This window comes from Pristiophorus japonicus, chromosome 17, assembly GCF_044704955.1.
Source record: "Pristiophorus japonicus isolate sPriJap1 chromosome 17, sPriJap1.hap1, whole genome shotgun sequence".
In the NCBI taxonomy this organism is placed as follows: Eukaryota; Metazoa; Chordata; class Chondrichthyes; family Pristiophoridae; genus Pristiophorus; species Pristiophorus japonicus.
The window spans coordinates 35,897,501-35,919,088 of record NC_091993.1 but is presented as its reverse complement, the minus strand read 5'-3'; the positions used below and the strand labels follow the sequence as shown (position 1 = coordinate 35,919,088).

Genomic DNA, 21,588 nt, shown 5'->3' with positions numbered 1-21,588 from the left:
TGCACCGCCATTCAATGAGTTCATGGCTGAACATGCAACTTCAGTACCCCATTCCTGCTTTCTCGCCATACCCCTTGATCCCCCTAGTAGTAAGGACTACATCTAATTCCTTTTTGAATTTATTTAGTGAATTGGCCTCAACAATTTCCTGTGGTAGAGAATTCCACAGGTTCACCACTCTCTGAGTGAAGAAGTTTCTCCTCATCTCGGTCCTAAATGGCTTACCCCTTATGCTTAGACTGTGATCCCTGGTTCTGGACTTCCCCAACATTGGGAACATTCTTCCTGCATCTAACCTATCTAAACCCGTCAGAATTTTAAACGTTTCTATGAGATCCCTTCTCATTCTTCTGAACTCCACTGAATACAAGCCCAGTTGATCCAGTCTTTCTTGATATGTCAGTCCTGCCATCCCGGGAATCAGTCTGGTGAACCTTCGATGCACTCCCTCAATAGCAAGAATGTCCTTCCTCAAGTTAGGAGACCAAAACTGTACACAATACTCCAGGTGTGGCCTTACCAAGGCCCTGTACAACTGCAGTAACACCTCCCTGCCCCTGTACTCAAATCCCCTCGCTGTGAAGGCCAACATGCCATTTGCTTTCTTAACCGCCTGCTGTACCTGCATGCCAACCTTCAATGACTGATGTACCATGACACCCAGGTCTCGTTGCACCTCCCCTTTTCCTAATCTGTCACCATTCAGATAATAGTCTGTGTCTCTGTTTTTACCACCAAAGTGGATAACCTCACATTTATCCACATTATACTTCATCTGCCATGCATTTTCCCACTCACCTAACCTATCCAAGTCATTCTGCAGCCTCATAGCATCCTCCTCGCAGCTCACACTGCCACCCAACTTCGTGTCATCTGCAAATTTGGAGATATTACATTTAATCCCCTCGTCTAAATCATTAATGTACAATGTAAACAGCTGGGGCCCCAGCACAGAACCTTGCGATACCCCACTAGTCACTGCCTGCCATTCTGAAAAGTACCCATTTACTCCTACTCTTTGCTTCCTGTCTGCCAACCAGTTCTCAATCCATGTCAGCACACTACCCCCAATCCCATGTGCTTTAACTTTGCACATTAATCTTTTGTGTGGGACCTTGTCGAAAGCCTTCTGAAAGTCCAAATACACCACATCAACTGGTTCTCCCTTGTCCACTCTACTGGAAACATCCTCAAAAAATTCCAGAAGATTTGTCAAGCATGATTTCCCTTTCACAAATCCATGCTGACTTGGACCTATCATGTCACCTCTTTCCAAATGCGCTGCCATGACATCCTTAATAATTGATTCCATCATTTTACCCACTACCGATGTCAGGCTGACCGGTCTATAATTCCCTGTTTTCTCTCTCCCACCTTTTTTAAAAAATGGGGTTACATTGGCTACCCTCCACTCCATAGGAACTGATCCAGAGTCTATGGAATGTTGGAAAATGACTGTCAATGCATCCGCTATTTCCAAGGCCACCTCCTTAAGTACTCTGGGATGCAGACCATCAGGCCCTGGGGATTTATCGGCCTTCAATCCATTCAATTTCCCCAACACAATTTCCTGACTAATAAGGATTTCCCTCAGCTCCTCCTTCTTACTAGACCCTCTGACCCCTTTTATATCCGGAAGGTTGTTTGTGTCCTCCTTTGTGAATACCGAACCAAAGTACTTGTTCAATTGGCCTGCCATTTCTTTTTTCCCGTTATGACTTCCCCTGATTCTGATTGCAGGGGACCTACGTTTGTCTTTACTAACCTTTTTCTCTTTACACATCTATAGAAGCTTTTGCAGTCCGTCTTAATGTTCCCTGCAAGCTTCCTCTCGTACTCTATTTTCCCTGCCCGAATCAAACCCTTTGCCCTCCTCTGCTGAGTTCTAAATTTCTCCCAGTACCCGGGTTCGCTGCTATTTCTGGCCAATTTGTATGCCACTTCCTTGGCTTTAATAGTATCCCTGATTTCCCTTGATAGCCACGGTTGAGCCACCTTCCCTTTTTTTATTTTTACACCAGACAGGAATGTACAATTGTTGTAATTCATCCATGCGGTCTCTAAATGTGTGCCATTGCCCATCCACTGTCAACCCCTTCAGTATCAATCACCAATCTATCCTAGCCAATTCATGCCTCATACCTTCAAAGTTACCCTTCTTTAAGTTCTGGACCATGGTCTCTGAATTAACTGTTTCATTCTCCATCCTAATGTAGAATTCCACCATATTATGGTCACTCTTCCCCAAGGGGCCTCGCACAACGAGATTGCTAATTAATCCTCTCTCATTACACAACACTCAGTCTAAGATGGCCTCCCCCCTAGTTGGTTCCTCGACATATTAGTCTAGAAAACCATCCCTTATGCACTCGAGGAAATCCTCCTCCACCGTATTGCTTCCAGTTTGGTTAGCCCAATCTATATACATATTAAAGTCACCCATGATAACTGCTGCACCTTTATTGCATGCACCCCTAATTTCCTGTTTGATGCTATCCCCAACATCACTACTACTGTTTGGAGGTCTGTACACAACTCCCACTAACGTTTTTTGCCCTTTGGTGTTCTGCAGCTCTACCCATATAGATTCCACATCATCCAAGCTAATGTCCTTCCTAACTATTGCATTAATCTCTTTAACCAGCAATGCTACCCCACCCACTTTTTGTTTTATTCTATCCTTCCTGAATGTTGAATACCCCTGGATGTTGAGTTCCCAGCCCTGATCATCCTGGAGCCACGTCTCTGTAATCCCAATCACATCATATCTGTTAACATCTATTTGCACAGTTAATTCATCCACCTTATTACGGATACTCCATGCATTAAGACACAAAGCCTTTCAGGCTTGTTTTTTTAACACCCTTTGTCCTTTTAGAATTATGATGTAGTGTGGCCCTTTTTGTTTCTTGCCTTTGTTTACTCGGCCTTCCACTATTGCTTTTTACCTTTCTACCATCTGTTTCTGACTCCATATTACTTCGCCCTGTCTCGCTGCATAGGTTCCCATTCCCCTGCCATATTAGTTTAAACACTCCTGAACTGCATTAGCAAATGTTACCCCCAGGACATCAGTTCCAGTCCTGCCCAAGTGCAGACCATCCCTTTTGTATAGGTCCCACTTCCCCCAGAACTGGTTCCAATGTCCCAGGAATTTGAATCCCTCCCTCTTGCACCACTGCTCAAGCCACTATCCTGCTCCCTCTACTCTGATTAGCACGTGGCACTGGTAGCAATTCAGAGATTACTACCTTTTGAGGTCCTACTTTGTAATTTAATTCCTGGCTCCCTAAATTCAGCTTGTAAGACCTCTTCCCGCTTCTTACCTATATCGTTGGTACCTTCATGTACCACGACAACTGGCTGTTCACCCTCCCTCTCCAGAATGCTCTGCAGCCGCTCCAAGACATTCTTGACCCTTGCACCAGGGAGGCAACATGCCATCCTGGAGTCTCGGTTGCGGCCGCAGAAACTCCTATCTATTCCCCTTACAATAGAGTCCCCTATCACTATAGTTCTCCCACTCTTTTTCCCACCCTTCTGTGCAGCAGAGCCACCCATGTTGCCATGAACCTGGGTGCTGGTGCCTTCCCCTGGTAAGTCATCTCCCCCAACAGTATCCAAAACGGTATATCTGTTTTGGAGGGAGATGACCGCAGGGGACTCCTGCATTACCTTCCTGCTCTTGCCTTGCCTCATGGTCACCAATTCTCTATCTGTCCTAACCTTTACCTGCGGTGTGACCAACTCACTAAATGTGCTATCCACAACATTCTCAGCATCGCGCATGCTCCAGAGTGAGTCCATCCGCAGCTCCAGTGCCGTCATGCGATCTGTCAGGAGCTGCAGCTGGACACACTTCCCACACACATAGTAGTCAGGGACACTGGAAGTGTCCCTGATTTCCCACATAGCACAGGAGGAGCATGGCATGGGTCCGAGCTCTCCTGCCATGACTTAACCCTTAAATTAATTTACTTACTAAAATTTACTTAAACACCAAACAGCTACTTAGTAGTTCGCTACCAATTAAACCAATCTAAAAGTCAGTCTAAAAGAGAGTTATACTTACCAGTCGAACAGCCAACCATTTACCAGCTTGGCTGTGACGTCACCTCTCGATTTTGCACCCCTCTATCTTTGTCTGCAACTGGTTGGGCTGGTCTCTGGGCCTCTGTCTCCTACTCTCGCACTCCTTATCAGCTGCTCTAGTGTCAGCACTGGTAGGAAAAACAAGACAAAACAGCACCTACCATCCCCACTTGCCCTTAAAACTCACCCACTTACCAAACTCATGAATGCCACTCTATGCTGCTGCAGTGGATGGAGTATCTTAGAAATTGCAATTCTTGGCATTTAGTTTGCTCCAGTTCTAGTGAGTTAGAACAGTTTTATTTTAGAACAGATTTTTTTTTCAAAAGGCGGCGTGTCCAGCCGCTTACACCTGTTTTGCAAGTTTAGGCAGCGAAAACTTACTCCAAACTAACTTAGAATGGAGTAAGTGTAGATTTTTGTACGCTCAGAAAAACCTTGCCTACACTTAGAAATCAGGCGTAGGGAATGAGAGATGGCGGGGGGGGTGGAGGGAAGGGAAGTAATTAAATTTTACAAGCATTCAACAGTCTCACTTATACAAATAAAGAGCCATCCTGAATAATAAATGATAAATAAAGCAAATAAAAAATACATTGGATTTTCCTACCTGTGTGAAGCAGCAACAGCAGCAGCCTTCGAGCTGCGGAGCTTCAGGCCGTGCATCCAGGAGACAGAGGCGGCATCAGTCTAACGATGGCAGCCCAACGACGGCAGCAAGCAGCCTTCGAGCTGCGGAGCTTCAGGCCATTCGGCCAGGGGACAGGGGCGGCATCAGGCCACCCACAGAGACGGCAGCAGCAGCCTTCGAGCCGCAGAGCTTCCGGCCATTCGGCCAGGGGACAGGGGTGGCGTCAGTCCATCGACGGCATCTTCCTGTACCTTTAAAAATGGCTGAGTGCCAATGTTTGTGTTTCACTGCGTGTGCGCGCATGCTCCAACACGCATGCGCTGGGCTGCCGGCACGACGTCTTCTGCTGTGAGCTAGCCCCGCGCCCCCTGCACACTCAAAATCGGTGCGATGCTTTGGCCACGCCCCCTGCTGAAATCTGCGCGCCGTGCCGAGCTACAAGCAAGCTGCCGGGAGGCCGAGAATTGCTCGGTAAGTTTTTGACACGCTTTTGAGCGCGGGAAACGGTCGTGGCTGTCGGGGCTGTGCCGTTCTAGGCGCAGCCCGAAACTTGAGGCCAAAGAGTTGGATTGTACATCTTCTGTTTGTTCAACTTACAGGCAAATGAACCCTTGGTATCATATATCTAAAGAAAATATGCAAATCATACACCGTGCGCAGTCTTTCTTGTCGACCTATCATTGATTGCAGTCACAAGGAAACCATGGCCCAGATTTTTGTGCTTTGGGCCGAGGTAGTTTCGATTCTTCGGGAGTAAAGTCTAAAGAGGAAAATGGGAGGGGATTTGCTCGCTTTTTTATGGGTTCTTCTGCCCAGTTGGGGCGGCCTTAGCAACGATCGGGACATTGCCCTCCTAATTACTGCAGGCGCAAAATATTACCGCTCCGCCGCACCGACATCCGCCCTGCTCACACGCGCACGGTGATAAAAACATCACCGCCCCAGAAGAAACATTGCCCCGGAATCGTCCACTGACCGCTTGTCGGTGCCCCCGACAACTTCGCGAGGCAGGAAGCTACCAGTAGCTGGGCGGTGCTGCCGCCATTAAAGGGGAGGGCGCGCTGCCGAGTCTGCCATTTTCTTTTAACGGTCAGTCGACTCTGCAGTCGGCCCAACAATAGCCGCTGGTTCGGCCAGGCCATTGGGCTCCAAGGGGACTTCGCTCAGCCGCGCAGCGTCCCTCCCCTTTAAGTGAAGGGGAGGGACATGGCTACACGTCAACGTGACATAGCACTTCCGTGTTGCGCTGACTTCATCACCGCCGTGCTGACAGACACCGTCCCACTCCCAACCCAAACTCGCCCCTACACTGTGACAAAATTAAAGTGTTGAATTTTCCTCCTCACCCCTCCAACTCCCGCCAGGCAGTGATAATTTGACTAATTATCCGCCCCAAACGGGCGGAGGGCAATTTCCAGCCCGAGGAATTTGTACATTATTCAGCAAATCTTCTGTCGTCTGTGATTAAATGCTGAATTGATTCTTGAGACTTAATCAGAATTTCTTAATGTTCGGTTCTGCAATGCTTACACTGTTGATCTGATGTAAGATTATCATTTTCCAAGAATGAATGGTTCACATATGCACGGAGCGTGTGGGGAAGCGGGGAGGGGGTTACACTAGTCACCAATGTCTTCCACTTTACATAGAACCATAGAAAATAGGTGCAGGAGTAGGCCATTCGGCCCTTCGAGCCTGCACCACCATTCAATGAGTTCATGGCTGAACTTGCAACTTCAGTACCCCATTCCTGCTTTCTCGCCATACCCCTTGATCCCCCTAGTAGTAAGGACTACATCTAACTCCTTTTTGAATATATTTAGTGAATTGGCCTCAACAACTTTCTGTGGTGGAGAATTCCACAGGTTCACCACTCTCTGCGTGAAGAAGTTTCTCCTCATCTCGGTCCTAAATGGCTTACCCCTTATCCTTAGACTGTGATCCCTGGTTCTGGACTTCCCCAACATTGGGAACATTCTTCCTGCATCTAACCTATCTAAACCCGTCAGAATTTTAAACGTTTCTATGAGATCCCTCTCATTCTTCTGAACTCCAGTGAATACAAGCAGGAATGGGGTACTGAAGTTGCATGTTCAGCCATGAACTCATTGAATGGCGGTGCAGGCTAGAAGGGCCGAATGGCCTACTCCTGCACCTATTTTCTATGTTTCTATGTTTCTAAAAGCAAAATTCGGTCAGGCAGAGTCAGCATGGATTTATAAAGTGGAAGTCATGTTTGACAAATTTGCTGGAATTCTTTGAGGCTGTAACGAACAAGGTGGATAAAGGGGAACCAGTGGATGTGGTGTATTTGGATTTCCAGAAGGCATCTGACAAGGTGGCGCATAAAAGGTTACTGCACAAGATAAAAGTTCACGGGGTTGGTGGTAATATATTAGCATGGATAGAGGATTGGCTAACTAACAGAAAACAGAGAGTTGGGATAAATGATTCATTCTTGGGTTGGCAATCAGTAACTAGTGGGGTGCCGCAGGGATCAGTGCTGGGACCCCAACTATTTACAATCTATATTAACGACTTGGAAGAAGGGACCGAGTGTAACGTGGTCAAGTTTGCTGTCGATACAAAGATGGGAGGAAAAGCAATGTGTGAGGAGGACACAAAAAATCTGCAAAAGGTCATAGACAGGCTAAGTGAGTTGGCAAAAATTTGGCAGATGGAGTATAATGTTGGAAAGTGTGAGGTCATGCACTTTGGTAGAAAAAAAATCAAAGGGCAAATTATTATTTAAATGGAGAAAGATTGCAAAGTGCTGCAGTACAGTGGGATCTGGGGGTACTTGTGCATGAAACACAAAAGGATAGTATGCAGGTACAGCAAGTGATCAGGAAGGCCAATGGAATCTTGGCCTTTATTACAAACGGGATGGAGTATAAAAGCAGGGAAGTCTTGCTACAGCTATTCAGGGTATTGGAGAGGCCACACCTGGAATACTGTGTGCAGTTTTGGTTTCCATATTTACGAAAGGATATACTTGCTTTGGAGGCAGTTCAGAGAAGGTTCACTCGGTTGATTCCGGGGATGAGGGGGTTGACTTATGAGGAAAGGTTGAGTAGATTGGGCCTCTACTCATTGCATTTCAGAAGAATGAGAGGTGATCTTATCAAACTTATAAGGTTATGAGAGGGCTTGACAGGGTGGATGCAGAGAGGATGTTTCCAATGATAGGGGAGACTAGAACTAGAGGGCATGATCTTAGAATAAGGAGCCACCTATTTAAAACTGAGATGAGGAGAAATTTCTTCTCAAGAGGGTTGTGAATCTGTGGAATTCGCTGCCTCAGAGAGCTGTGGAAGCTGGGACATTGAATACATTTAAGACAGTTTCTTAAACGATAAGGGAATAAGGGGTTATGGGGAGCGGGCTGGGAAGTGGAGCTGAGTCCATGATCGGATCAGCCATGATCATATTGAATGGTGGAGCAGGCTCGAGGAGTTGTATGGCCTACTCCTGTTCCTATTTCTTATGTTCTTATTATATCTCCTTATCATAAGGTCCGAATTTAGAGTAGGAAATGTAATCTTTGTGGCCCGGCACCATACATTACATATAATCCTATATCTGTTAACACTAACTGCAGAGTTCCCATAATATGCATGTTCTGTTTTGCGCATTAACTTGAAAAGTGATGAAAAAAGGAAATTCCAAATGTTTGTTCCAACAGCTAAAATTTAATACAGATGATTTTTTGAGGGGGGAGACTTAGTTTTAAATATCTTACCACACATTGCGACGATTAGTCAACAACTCCATTATCATTGAATCATGCGACTACCAGGATGCTAGAAGACGTACTAGATTGTTCAGTGAACCATGACTTGACTGTACCTTGAACTTTCTCCTCCGTCCCTCAAGGGAAGCACCTTACCTTCATTTAGAATCTCTCCAGATGGCTGGGATTTGGTACTGGTTTGGTCGAGCGTCTTGTCATGAATCACATTTGTAGTTAAAATGTATACACCAAGTGTATCATGTTTCACTGTCACTTATGCTCAGTGACTTGCTCTCACTGAGTCACACCTGGAACTTTTTATTGCCTCCAAATGTGTCTCGTCAACAATGAAAGAGCATACGGAACCCCGCCACCAGTTTTAAAATGTGCATCAATCCAATCCAGAATGATAAGTGCAGCAAATAATAGAGGAAAACCTGAATAAACCCCATACTGTGTATACTACATCAACTTATCTTGATATACTTTTTGACTGCATGCTGCACCCTTATCGTGCCTTTCACATAACAAAACTCTTGAGGCACTTTACAGAAGTGTTGGATGGAAGCAGGAAGTAAGGGGGATAACTGAATGTAAGGCTTCAAAAGGCTGAAAGCTTTCAAAGGTGAATTGTGGAGTACATGGATGTGTCGGTCTGAAGGTCTGCCACCAATCATCAAATGGAGGCAATTGGGAGCAGTCGACTATTGAGGAGCAGTGAATATTCAACTTCATATATACATTTTGTTTCGCGAACGTTGCTCAAAGAGTGTTATTCCTGAAATCTATGCAAGCTTTGAGATCTTTTACTGTTTTGTAATAGATTTTTCTAAATTAAGTGAATATCTGTGATTTATCTGTATGCTGTTATTTGATGTTTGTTTCTGGTTAATTTTACTTCTTTATAAACCCGATTCATACTTCTTAGCCTGAGATATACAGTGTGCCTGAGAGTTATTTGTCAGTCAATTGTAAAGATTCGGAGTACAGCTAATTGTTTCCAGTTGCTGTACACTACCTCAGTATTGGAGTGTGTATAAGACACTGTACTATAACTAGGCTATATGGCTTCTTAATGCCCAGATTCACTCAGAAGGTGGCATCTTCACACCTTCCAAGACCTTTTATGCGAAGGATAGTATTTTCAAATAATCTTTGGGATTTATGGTGAGGTGGTACACTATAATAGACTCTGCCCTCTCAAGTGGATATAAAAGATCCCATGGCACTATTCAAAGAAGAGCAGAGATGTTCTCCTCAGTGGCCTTACCAATATTTACCCCTCAACCAACACCTGAAGCAGATTATCTGGTCATTTATCTCATTGCTGTTTGTAGGAGCTTGCTGTGCGCAAATAAGGCGATTTCTACATTACAACAGTGACTACACTTCAAAAGTACTTAAATGGGACGTCCTGATGTCATGTAAGATGCTATACAAATGCGAGTCTTTCTTTCCTAGATCACTTCATGCATACGGTCAGATTTCAGTTGCTCGATGGCATGGCCTTTGTCTGTGCTATTGTTATGCTTTGTCTGGGCACGAGAAGATGTATTTTGGGAGTGCGTGAGTTGTAACACATCATGGAATTTACAACACTGGATCCGCACAAAAGTTCATAAACTCTTTCATAATGCTGGTAGAGTTTTATACTCTGTTTAGACTTCTGAAATATATCTTTTTCTCTGTTCACTAATTTTAGTGAATAAGTACATGTTTGTAATGTGGTGTTCCCCATTTTATATTCATGTCTACTTTTGAGCTAAATTTAGTGAACAAAGGAAGTTTGAGTCCCAAGTTACGATGGACTTTTTAGCCTTGATATAAATGCTCATTTAATACCAGAAATATATGAATCAGTGCTACACAATGGAAACAGGAAGCACTATGAGGTCATCTATTCACAATGTATTTGTGGATGTCTTTATTTTTAGAATTCCAGTTTGAACCATCTTTATAATGCGTTACAACACGGCCAAATTTCAGAACAGTGTATGAGCAAGTGGAGAGAGCATCAGGCCCTCGAGTCACCAGGTGAAATGTAGCGTGTCACTACAAAGACAAATCCTACTGGATTGGCTTACTGTGGGTCGTTACCGGTACGATATCAATGATGCATTATGTGCAGAGGCCCACAGTATGTTGATCTCAGAAAGATGTTGGGAACCAATAATAAGTCAACAATCTGATATGTTTTTGCTAAAGTAAATGTTGGTCCCTTAGAAGATGAGAAGGGGGATTTAATAATGGGAAATGTGGAAATGGCTGAGACCTTAAACAATTATTTTGCTTCGGGCTTCACAGTGGAAGACACAAAAACCATGCCAAAAATTGCTGGTCATGGGAATGTGGGAAGGGAGGACCTTGAGACAATCACTATCACTAGGGGGGTAGTGCTGGACAGGCTAATGGGACTCAAGGTAGACAAGTCCCCTGGTCCTGATGAAATGCATCCCAAGGTATTAAAAGAGTTGGCGGAAGTTATAGCAGATGCATTCGTTATAATCTACCAAAATTCTCTGGATTCTGGGGAGGTACCAGCGGATTGGAAAGCAGCTAATGTAACGCCTCTGTTTAAAAAAGGGGGCAGACCAAAGGCAGGTAACTATAGGCGGTTAGTTTAACATCTGTAGTGGGGAAAATGCTTGAAGCTATCATGAAGGAAGAAATAGCGGGACATCTAGATAGGAATAGTGCAATCAAGCAGACGCAACATGGATTCATGAAGGGGAAATCATGTTTAACTAATTTACTGGAATTCTTTGAGGATATAACGAGCATGGTGGATAGAGGTGTACCGATGGATGTGGTGTATTTAGATTTCCAAAAGGCATTCGATAAGGTGCCACACAAAAGGTTACTGCAGAAGATAAAGTTACGCGGAGTCAGAGGAAATGTATTAGCATGGATAGAGAATTGGCTAGCTAACAGAAAGCAGAGAGTCGGGATAAATGGGTCCTTTTCGGGTTGGAAATCGGTGGTTAGTGGTGTGTCACAGGGATCGGTGTTGGGACCACAACTGTTTACAATATACATAGATGACCTGGAAAAGGGGACAGAGTGTAGTGTAACAAAATTTGCAGATGACACAAAGATTAGTGGGAAAGCGGGTTGTGTAGAGGACACACAGAGGCTGCAAAGAGATTTAGATAGGTTAAGCGAATGGGCTAAGGTTTGGCAGATGGAATACAATGTCAGAAAATGTGAGGTCATCCACCTTGGGGAAAAAAAACAGTAAAGGGAATATTATTTGAATGGGGAGAAATTACAACATGCTGCGGTGCAGAGGGACCTGGGGGTCCTTGTGCATGAATCCCAAAAAGTTAGTTTGTAGGTGCAGCAGGTAATCAGGAAGGCGAATGGAATGGTGGCCTTCATTGCGAGAGGGATGGAGTACAAAAGCAGGGAGGTCCTGCTGAAACTGTATAGGGTATTGGTGAGGCCGCTCCTGGAGTACTGTGTGCAGTTTTGGTCACCTTACTTAAGGAAGGATATACTTGCTTTGGAGGGGGTACAGAGACGATTCACTAGACTGATTCCGGAGATGAGAGGGTTACCTTATGATGATAGATTTAGTAGATTGGGTCTTTACTCGTTGGAGTTCAGAAGGATGAGGGGTGATCTTATCGAAACATTTAAAATAATGAAAGGGATAAACAAGATAGAGGCAGAGAGGTTGTTTCCACTGGTCGGGGAGACTAGAACTTGGGGGCACAGCCTCAAAATACGGGGGAGCCAATTTAAAACCGAGTTGAGAAGGAATTTCTTCTCCCAGAGGGTTGTGAATCTGTGGAATTCTCTGCCCAAGGAAGCAGTTGAGGCTAGCTCATTGAATGTATTCAAATCACAGATAGATAGATTTTTAACCAATAAGGGAATTAAGGGTTATGGGGAGCGGGCGGGTAAGTGGAGCTGAGTCCTCGGCCAGATCAGCCATGATCTTGTTCAATGGCGGAGCAGGCTCGAGGGGCTAGATAGCCTACTCCTGTTCCTAATTCTTATGTATGCTTCCTTTCCGCCCTCCCCCACCCATCTCATCCTTTATTTTAAATCCCTTCATGGCCGCAGCCTCCCTATCTCTGTGACCTCCTCCATCCCCACAACCCTCCAAAATATCTGTGTTCCTTGAATTCTGGCTTTTTACGCTGCCCTGATTTTCATCGCTGGACCATCGGTGGCCGTGCCTTCAGCAGCCTGGGCCCCAAGCTCTGGAACTACCTCCCTAAACCTCTCCGCCTCTCTTCCTCTCTCTCCTCCTTTAAGACGCTTCTTAAAACCTTGACCAAGTTTTTGGCCACCTATCCTAATACCTCTTTGCATGGCTTGGTGCCAAATTTTAGCCGATTCTCGCTCCTGTGAAGCGCCTTGGGATGTTTTTGCTGCATTAAAGGCTCTGTATAAATGCAAGTTGTTGTTGGTTTAAAACTTGTCTCTTGAGATCGAGAGATGTAAAACTGGCTGCCCACTCGCTGTCGCCCATTTTACACTCACACAAAGTCAAGATCTAACCCACTGTCTTTTTATTTTCTCCTGTACATACAGTGTTCAAGGAATCCAGATCACATTGTTGAAGCTATGTATCAGAGAACTTGACATAATTTAATATAATTTATTGCACATTGCCTTTAAAGATTACTACTGCTTGCTGATGCAGGTACTTTTAGTGCAATTAATCTCTTGCTGGAACACAACCAGCGGGGCTGCTGTCAGGATAGATCCCAGAGAATGATGTTGGGCCTTTTATTTCTTTACATCTTCATTTTGCTGAATTATTTCTGAAGAATTTTTTCCCATAAATTCTATCGGTGAATAAACAGAATTCTAAACAATGCTATGCAAACTCGCAGATAAGAACATAAAAATTAGGAGCAGGAGTAGGCCATTTGAGTCTACTTCGCCATCCAATGAGATGATGGCTGATCTTCTACCTCAACTCCACCTTCCCGCACTGTCCACATATCCCTTAATTCCCTTAATATCCAAAAACCTATCGATCTCTGTCTTGAATATACTCAACAACTGAGTCACCAAAGCCTTCTGGGGTAGAGAATTCCAGAGATTCACCACTCTCTGAGTGAAGAAGTTTCTCCTCATCTCAGTCCTAAATGACCGACCCCTTACTCTGAGACTGTGACCCTGGTTCTGGGAAACATCCTCCCTGCATCTCCCCTGTCAACCTTATTTGCTAAATGTCCTTTGGGAAAACAAGTTTGAATGGCAAATAAAAGGTATTACAAGGAAAAAGAAAGAAGAAAGGCTTGCATTTATATAGCACCTTTCACGACCACCAGGCATCCCAAAGCACTTTGTAGCCAATTAAGTACTTTTTAAAGTGTAGTCATTGTTGCTATGTAGGCAACACGGCAGCCAATTTGCGCACAGCCAGCTCCCACAAACATCGATGTGATAATGATCAGATTATCTTTTTTAGTGATATTGATTGAGGAATAAATATTAGCCAGGACATCAGCGTGAACTTAATCGAAATAGTGCCATAGAATTTCAACCTTGGCCCATATTGTACAGGTGGGGTTGGGGGGAGGGTGAGAGGAGATACCAGGTCTCCTGGCCGTTAATAGGAGAGTGAGGCCGGGGGCATCTTCCTGTTCGGCCTTCATTTGCATTGGGTCCATGAGCTGCTGAGGCTCACTGAGCATTGATGGGAGGTTCTCCCGGGGATTGCGGGGGGTGTGGGGAAGCAGAGGAAATCCAGCAGCTCCATGGTGACCAACCTGAGAGAGCAGACGGGGCCTCGGTTTAATGGCTCATCCATAAAACAGCATCTCTGACAGTGCAGCACTCCCTTAGCACTGCACTGGAGTGTCAGCCTTGATTTTTGTGTTCAAGTATCTGGGGTGGGACTTGAACCCACAACCTTCGGACTGAAAGGCGAGAGAGTGCTACCCACTGAGCCACAGCTGACACCCCAGAGATTAAATGACAAAAGGGATGATGGTACAAGGCAAAAGGTGGTTGTTATTGGACAAGAAGAGAAATGAAAGATGAGTCTCTAAGAGCTGTAAATGATAAGTGGCTATTTAGTTAGGCCACTGAAGACCTGGTGCCACTGGGCAGAGTGTACGCAGAACACTTTCCACACATTGGTGCCCAAAATTGCAAACGGGGTGTTAAACCCGGAGTAAGACCACTCTGCGTATTCAGGTAGGCTCACACCTGCTCCTGCGGGCAACTAAAGGGCGAGGAATTCCTTTCCGTTTTCAACTGCCGGCCGGCCCATTTTCCATACGGAGATTGCGTTACTTTAATGATTTTCTTGAGGGTCAGGACGAGCATGAATGTTGCTCCTGGTCCCCCAAAAATCGTCCCACCAGTCGCTGATTCCTCCCCCGCCCCACCGTGCCGGCCTCCTGCAATTGGCTCACCCCCAACCCCCGCTTTAAGCTCCATCTTCATCCTGGGCTCCACAGAAGCACCACCTGCTCCCCGAGTGGAGATTGGAATGGAATGAAAGTCAAGCGGGTTCTATAAAGGGCAGGCGGTCCCTTCTGCCAGATCACCCCCTGGACAAAGATTGACCTCATATTTTCTCACTATATCTAATTGGCTTTGCTGTCTTCTAGCAAAAAAAGGCTTAAAATCATCCTTACATACAATGAAGGCAAGTAAGACACCCTGTCCAAAGTGCTTGTGCATAGAATGCAACTCTTGGGGACAGTGGCCGTGGGTTGAAAGAACTGGGGGCATGGTTTCAGAATAAGAGGTCGCCTATTTGAAACTGAGATGAGGAGGAATTTCTTCTTTTGGAGGGTTGTAAATCTGTGGAATTCTCTGACACGCAGAGCTGTGGAGACTGAGTCATTGAATATATTTAAGGCGGAGATAGACAGATTTTTGAGCGATAAGGGAGTCAAGGGTTACGGAGAGCGGGCAGGGAAGTGGAACTGAGTCCATGATCAGATCAGCCATGATCTTATTGAATGGCGGAGCAGGCTCGAGGGGCCAAATGGCCGACTCTACCTCTGTTCCTATTTCTTGTGTTCTTGTGTAGATGGTGTTTGAGCTACGTTGCAATAATGAGGAAAATCATAACCATGTTAGTTAACCTATTATTTTTCTCCAATAGAAACTTCCAACACTGGGTAATTGTAGTACATAACAGTATCCGTTACCAGCCTCCGTAACTGTACAGGTGTAGAAGCTAGAGTCATTCAGAAGCTTGACCGGCTTAATCCCAAAATAGAGCATCTCACACATTCTCAGAAACCAACTTGAATATACCAATAAGTTGCAATTAAATATTCACCGTTGTAACATTGGTACACCCATAACACAGAATTATTTAATATTGTGATCTGAGCAGGAAATGTAATTAAATATCAAATAGGGTAAGATTAACTTGGAGTCCATGGATTTGATGAATTGTGTTGTGAGAATGTCCTCAGAAGGAATTGCCAACATTTAGTATTGATTATAACTGACTACCCATTTAACGTTGCTGCATTTAGATTTTATGCCTGTAATATAGACATATTGAGATTGCATGTCAGCCTCTTTTGCATTCAATGATTTTGAATTCAATGATTTGACTTGATTCAGTAATACATAATACATTTATGAGCTTGACTCCATTGGTTTGATAGCTGTTGTACCTAATACAGTCGCAATATATTTTCTTTTATACTGTGATTCTTGCCCGTCTCTAAAGATCATGTTATGCAACTTTTTTTCTTCATTAATTTTTGGAGAGCGTGCTGATTGCATTCATGAGATTGCGTAGACTCGGCCTATATTCCCTGGGGTTTAGAAGAATGAGAGGCAATCTCATTGAAGCATGTAAAATTCTTAAGGGGCTTGACAGGGTGGTAGATGCAGGGAGGATGTTTCCTCTGGCTGGGGAATCAAGAACACAGGTTACAGTCTTGGAATAAGGGGTTGGCCATTTAGGATTGAGATGAGGAGAAATTTCTTAACTCAAAGGGCTGTGAATCTTTGGAATTCTCTACACTGAAGGGTTGTGGATGCTCAGTCGTTGAGTATATTCAAGACAGAGATCGATGGATTTTTGGATACTAAGAGAATCAAGGGATATGGGAATAGTGTGGGATCGTGGAGTTGAGATCGATGATCAGCTATGATCTTATTGAATGGCGGAGCAGGCTCGAGGGGCCGAATGGCCTACGCCTGCTCCTATTTCTTATGTTCTTATGTCCTATTAGGTTCCAGAGATAAGATTGAGTGGTGCTTGCTGGGCAGATGTAGACATTCAGGGTCATGCTAACATCCGGCCATGAAAGTGCTGGGTGGAAATGTTCAGGCAGCCAGTGTGTGGGGAGGGGGAATATGGTGGGGGTTCTTTAGCGTGTTCAAACACTCCTGCCCCCAATTTCTTTTGAAAGAAGACGCATTTGATTCTTGACAGAACGCGGAAACAGTGGGTGTTCTTCCAAAGCTGGTCAATTCTGCAATTCAAGCAATGAAAACCGAATAATTGGGCCTACGCTTATAACTCTTCACCAGGATATTGCAGTGAATAGTAGCTACGTTTTTGATATCATTGATGACACATAACTGGCACTTGGACTTGCTCTGCTCAAGTTTTAGTCGAGCAAGGCTGTTTTATCTTTTCATTCAATTTATTTGAATTGTTAGACTCATGGAGGTAATAATGTAGGCAATTTTAACCTGCCCTGCCTGTCGGGAATCTGACGGGATTGGGTGTACTGCCGGTATTAGCCCCGCCCAATTTCCAGTTCCATTGATGTCAATAGAGTAATATTGTGCGGGGTGTTAAACCAGCATTCCTCCTGATCCTGTTGGTTTCCCGCCCGGAGAGTTCACTAAAGATGAACCACGCCTGTGTCTGCTTGAACCTTAACGTGAAATTCCGATTTGTAAAAATAGACCTTTTGATGTTGTTTAATTTAGTCTGGCAAGTTCATCTCCAAACACTCATCAAGAAAAATCCTGCCCACAGCACTGCAAGTGGAACGCAGTGCTCCTTGAGTGAGAAGCTTTCAGTAATGGATTCCATGTAATACATCCATGGATAAAGTGTTGTGAGTGGTGTCCCACACCTCTGTGCCGTTTGGAGACTGTGAGGAAATCTGTAAAGCTTGGCTATTTGCAGAACGCCGGTGAAAAGACAATTTTAGATTTGATTACTTTATGCAGATATTGAATTATGCAGATATTGGACATTGAATACTCTGTATAAGCAATCTCACATGGGAGCAATTGTATCAGCCCTATCAGAAGGGAGTTGGATAATTACCTGCAGAAAAAAGTTACAGAGGAATGTCTCAGGTAGCGAGGGATATGATGTTTTATAAATGCGGGGACCAGCTGATAGGACCACGGTGCACTTTTCGAGTCCTCTATCTGCCTTTGTTTCTTTTCTGCTCCACTTCTCATCAGTGAGATATTTATGGAAGCCTGGCTGAGACTCTGTCCCCGATAGTTATGGGGAGGCAGTGACGGAGTGGGAGATGAGGAGGGGGGGTGGGGTATAGACCAGAAATACGGGTAATGCAGAGATCCTGCCGTTAAATTCCCAGGGCTCGGGAAACCCGGCAGCTGAAGCGAGACTGAAAAGGCCGGATTTAGCCACCTCCCCACAATACCTTGCTTCATTTAAAAATAATCTCCAGTGCTGGAAAGGTACTAACCTGTCGAATCTGTCCGTTCGCGCATCCCTTCAGCTGCCGGGTATGCGTGACGGCCTGGCCCAGCATGCTGAGCGGTCCCCGGCCTGCGAGCGAGCACCATCGGAGCAAGCCAGGGAGCGGAAGGAGCAGTGTGGCGGCATACTACTCCAGGGAGCAGCACCTTCTGGAGCAGGAGAGCAACGGCAGTGAAGAGGGACTTCACCAAGGTCCAGGTCGGTGATTGGAGTGTGGGCAGGTACATCAGGAGCGGCGAGGTCGGGGCGAAGGAGCGGCGAGAGATTGTAGAGGGCGTGATCGGGGCCCAGGAGCGGCGTGAGTTCGAGGTCAGGGGCCCGGGGCAGCACAGCCCAACCCACACTAGGTCCGTGCAGCAGAGCTGGTCTCCAGTCATCTTGGGTAATCTTGCCACTGGACCAAGACCTCGCTCTGTCAAGCCCGTGTAGTGGCTGGTGTGCAACGGCCACCCCACGTTAAAAAAATCCACCCACAGGCATCTTCCATCCTTCAACATTTAGTTCGGGACCTGGAATATTAGGTCCTTCATTGAAACACCTGTAAATGTTTTGATGTGGGAACAAGTCATCCTCGATTTCGAGGGACCGCCTATGATGATGATGATTCTCGAGCTCTGGGAAATCCAGCCCGCACACTTAAACCTGGAAGTCTGGTAGCATTTGAGGTATTAGCATATTTGAATGACGGCCCCCCCTCTGGAGAGCAGGTTAGTAGCCCGGCCCCCCCAGCCCGCCTCAGTTAAAAGCGGGAGTGGACGTTGGGGATGGGTTCCGGATCTTTGATATTTTAGCACTGCCCCTCACCCCCCAGACACTCCCCTGCCCGTCCTGGGGGGGGGTTAAATTCCCTCCTCTATGAGGAAAATATAATTACAGCAGGTTTCCTAAAGAAGGATTAAAGTAGCGCTAACAAAAAATCAGACACAACAAATGAATGCCAGCGATAGACCCCAGCAGTGGTATAAATGTATTTGGGCCACATTTAGAAAACGATGAAAAGCCCTGATTTTAACTCTGGGCAGGAATCGGAGTGGCTGCGGGGGTTGAGCTGGGAGGGGATCACTCTGGCTCCTTGGAGCGTAGGGACTGGGAGATTTTAACTTTTTCCAACACTGACTCCTGCCTGAAGCCGGCGAGAATGACAATACCACCGGCGCTCGGGAGTCTGAATTCAGTAGGGGGTGGGGGGGTGCAGGGGAGAGCAGGCCGCTGCCGGGGACCCATGGAGACACTCCCTGGGAAGGTGAGTGAAGAATGGGGGCTAGGAGCAATCGGGGAAAGTCCACAATCGGGGGGTGGAGCCTGGAGCAGGGGAGGCCCAGGGCATCCTCGTTGGCAAGGAGGAACACTCCTGCCCTTCCAGGCACACAAGAATCCTTTACAAAAAAATAAATAAACCTACCTGGGCCTCCTGTGGCCAGGATCCCGGCTATGGTGATTGGTTGGAGACCATGCGGCTCACGGTTAAAATGGCGTGCGTGTTCCGAGAGGCTTTATCAAGAGGCGACTTTGCCATTTCAATTAGGCCCCCACTCCTGGCCGGCTTCACACGTAAACTTGAGCTGATCCAAAACTCTGCTGCCCGTGTCCTAACCGATCACCCATCACCCCTGTGCTCGCTGATCTACATTGGCTCCCGGTTAAGCAACGCCTCGATTTTAAAATTCTCATCCTTGTTTTCAAATCCCTCCATGGCCTCGCCCCTCCCTATCTCTGTAATCTCTTCCAGTCCCACAACCCCCCCCCGAGATGTTTGTGCTCCTCTAATTCTGGCCTCTTGAGCATCCTTGATTATAATCGCTCAACCATCGGTGGCCGTGCCTTCTGTTGCCTGGGCCCTAAGCTCGGGAATTCCCTGCTTAAACCTCTCCGCCTCTCAACCTCTCTTTCCACCTTCAAGACGCTCTTTAAAACCTATCTCTTTGACCAAACTTTTGGTCTCCTGCGTTAATTTCTACTTGTGCGGCTCGGTGTCAAATCCATAATACTCCTGTGAATCACCTTGGGACATTGAAGCCGCAGGATAAATACAAGTTGTTGTTGCTGCCTGGTTTCAGGTTGGTTAAAATGGCAGTGGGCAGGATGATGTGACCGATGTCCCCTTTGAGCTGTGCGGCCAGGCAGTGCTCTGGAGCTCTCGCCCAGCCAGCTCACCTGCTGTTAAATCGGAAAAACCGCGCGTGCGCAGAATTTTGAATGGGCCGCGCGGCCCAAACAAAAATGAGTGGGGACATTGGATGTGACCTTTCCCCGCTATCTTAAACCCCTGCCCTCGCTCCCACCAGGAGTGGGGGGGAGGGGGGTAACATTCCCCTAATAATTTCTATTTGATACTCATGAACATGTACAATATTGAAGATTCAAAGTGTTGAACTGAAGCTTCTATTCATGGTGATAATCATACTAAGTACTCTTCTCTTGTTCACCAGATCGATGAACTCCCAGAAGGGGCTGTGAAACCACCAGCAAATAAATATCCAATTTTCTTCTTTGGAACTCATGAGACGTAAGTACACTGAAAGAAAAAGGGATGAAAATGATCAGTGTTGTACATTTTGTTGCATGAATGAGCCTCCCTGTTATGGAAATGAATCTGGGCTGTTTGTAGTCCAGATAGACCTGAAGGAAGTTCTTTATGAAGTAATTCTAGCCAAATATATTGGGTCTGTAAACCTGAAAATCAGCTAGAGGTTTCGGATTTTGTGTTAAATCAATTTAGAGTTAATGAGGAGAAGTGTTCAGATGGCCGATAGTACTGAAATATGGGTATGTTTGTAATGAATAAGAGTTGTTCAGGCTTCTTTAGTGTGAGTTTCAGGACAGATCAATTATTTTATCATGTTCATATCCATAAGGGGTAATTCTACAAGTTCACGCCGTGAGCACAGAGCTTCACTTGCCAGGAGTGTACAGGGGGAAGTTGGTAACCTGCCACCTGGTAGTTTAGTATTCACTAAACTGGAGCCTGGGCTAGAAATTCGCCTCTGTAGCGGCCGTTCTTTTGACACTTCGGGCGCTGTTTTGTGTCCAAAATGGCGTCCGTGCCACCCGCGCACAATTCTGGTGCGGGCCACACCAGACGCCATCCTGGTAAAGGTCAAATAATAGACGTCCATTACCCATGTCTGAAGCAGGCGTTCGTCCCCTTATTTGCTAATGTTAATGGCCTAACGCCCGCTCCCTCTTGCAACTTTGGTTTGCGCCTGAGGCAGCCAGCGCCACTGCTGGCCGCCTCCGGGAAAGCCAACGTCAAACAGCCCGGAATTTAAAAAAAAGGTAAGTACTAACCATAATCACCGCCACTACCAGTCCAGAGATCTCCGCCCTCACTCCTGACTCCAACCTCCAGTCCCCCCCCCCCCAACCCACCCGATCTCCCCCTGCCCCAGCACCGACCTGCCAGCAGCCCCCATCCCCGACAGCACTCCCAGTCCTCCAACAATACTCCAGACTGCCGAGATCTTCATCCCTGACCCCCCCAGTGCCCTCCGA

At 45.9% G+C, this 21,588-nt stretch overlaps 1 protein-coding gene across 1 annotated transcript in view; it reads left to right on the top strand.

Moving 5' to 3' along the window:
• Positions 1-21,588, top strand: part of LOC139228162 (hepatoma-derived growth factor-related protein 3-like) — a 124,383-nt gene that overhangs the window by 59,718 nt on the left and 43,077 nt on the right. The window contains exon 2 of the mRNA XM_070859349.1: positions 20,526-20,602. Coding sequence (XP_070715450.1) covers positions 20,526-20,602 — 77 coding nt within the window. The remainder of the gene's footprint in view (positions 1-20,525; positions 20,603-21,588) is intronic.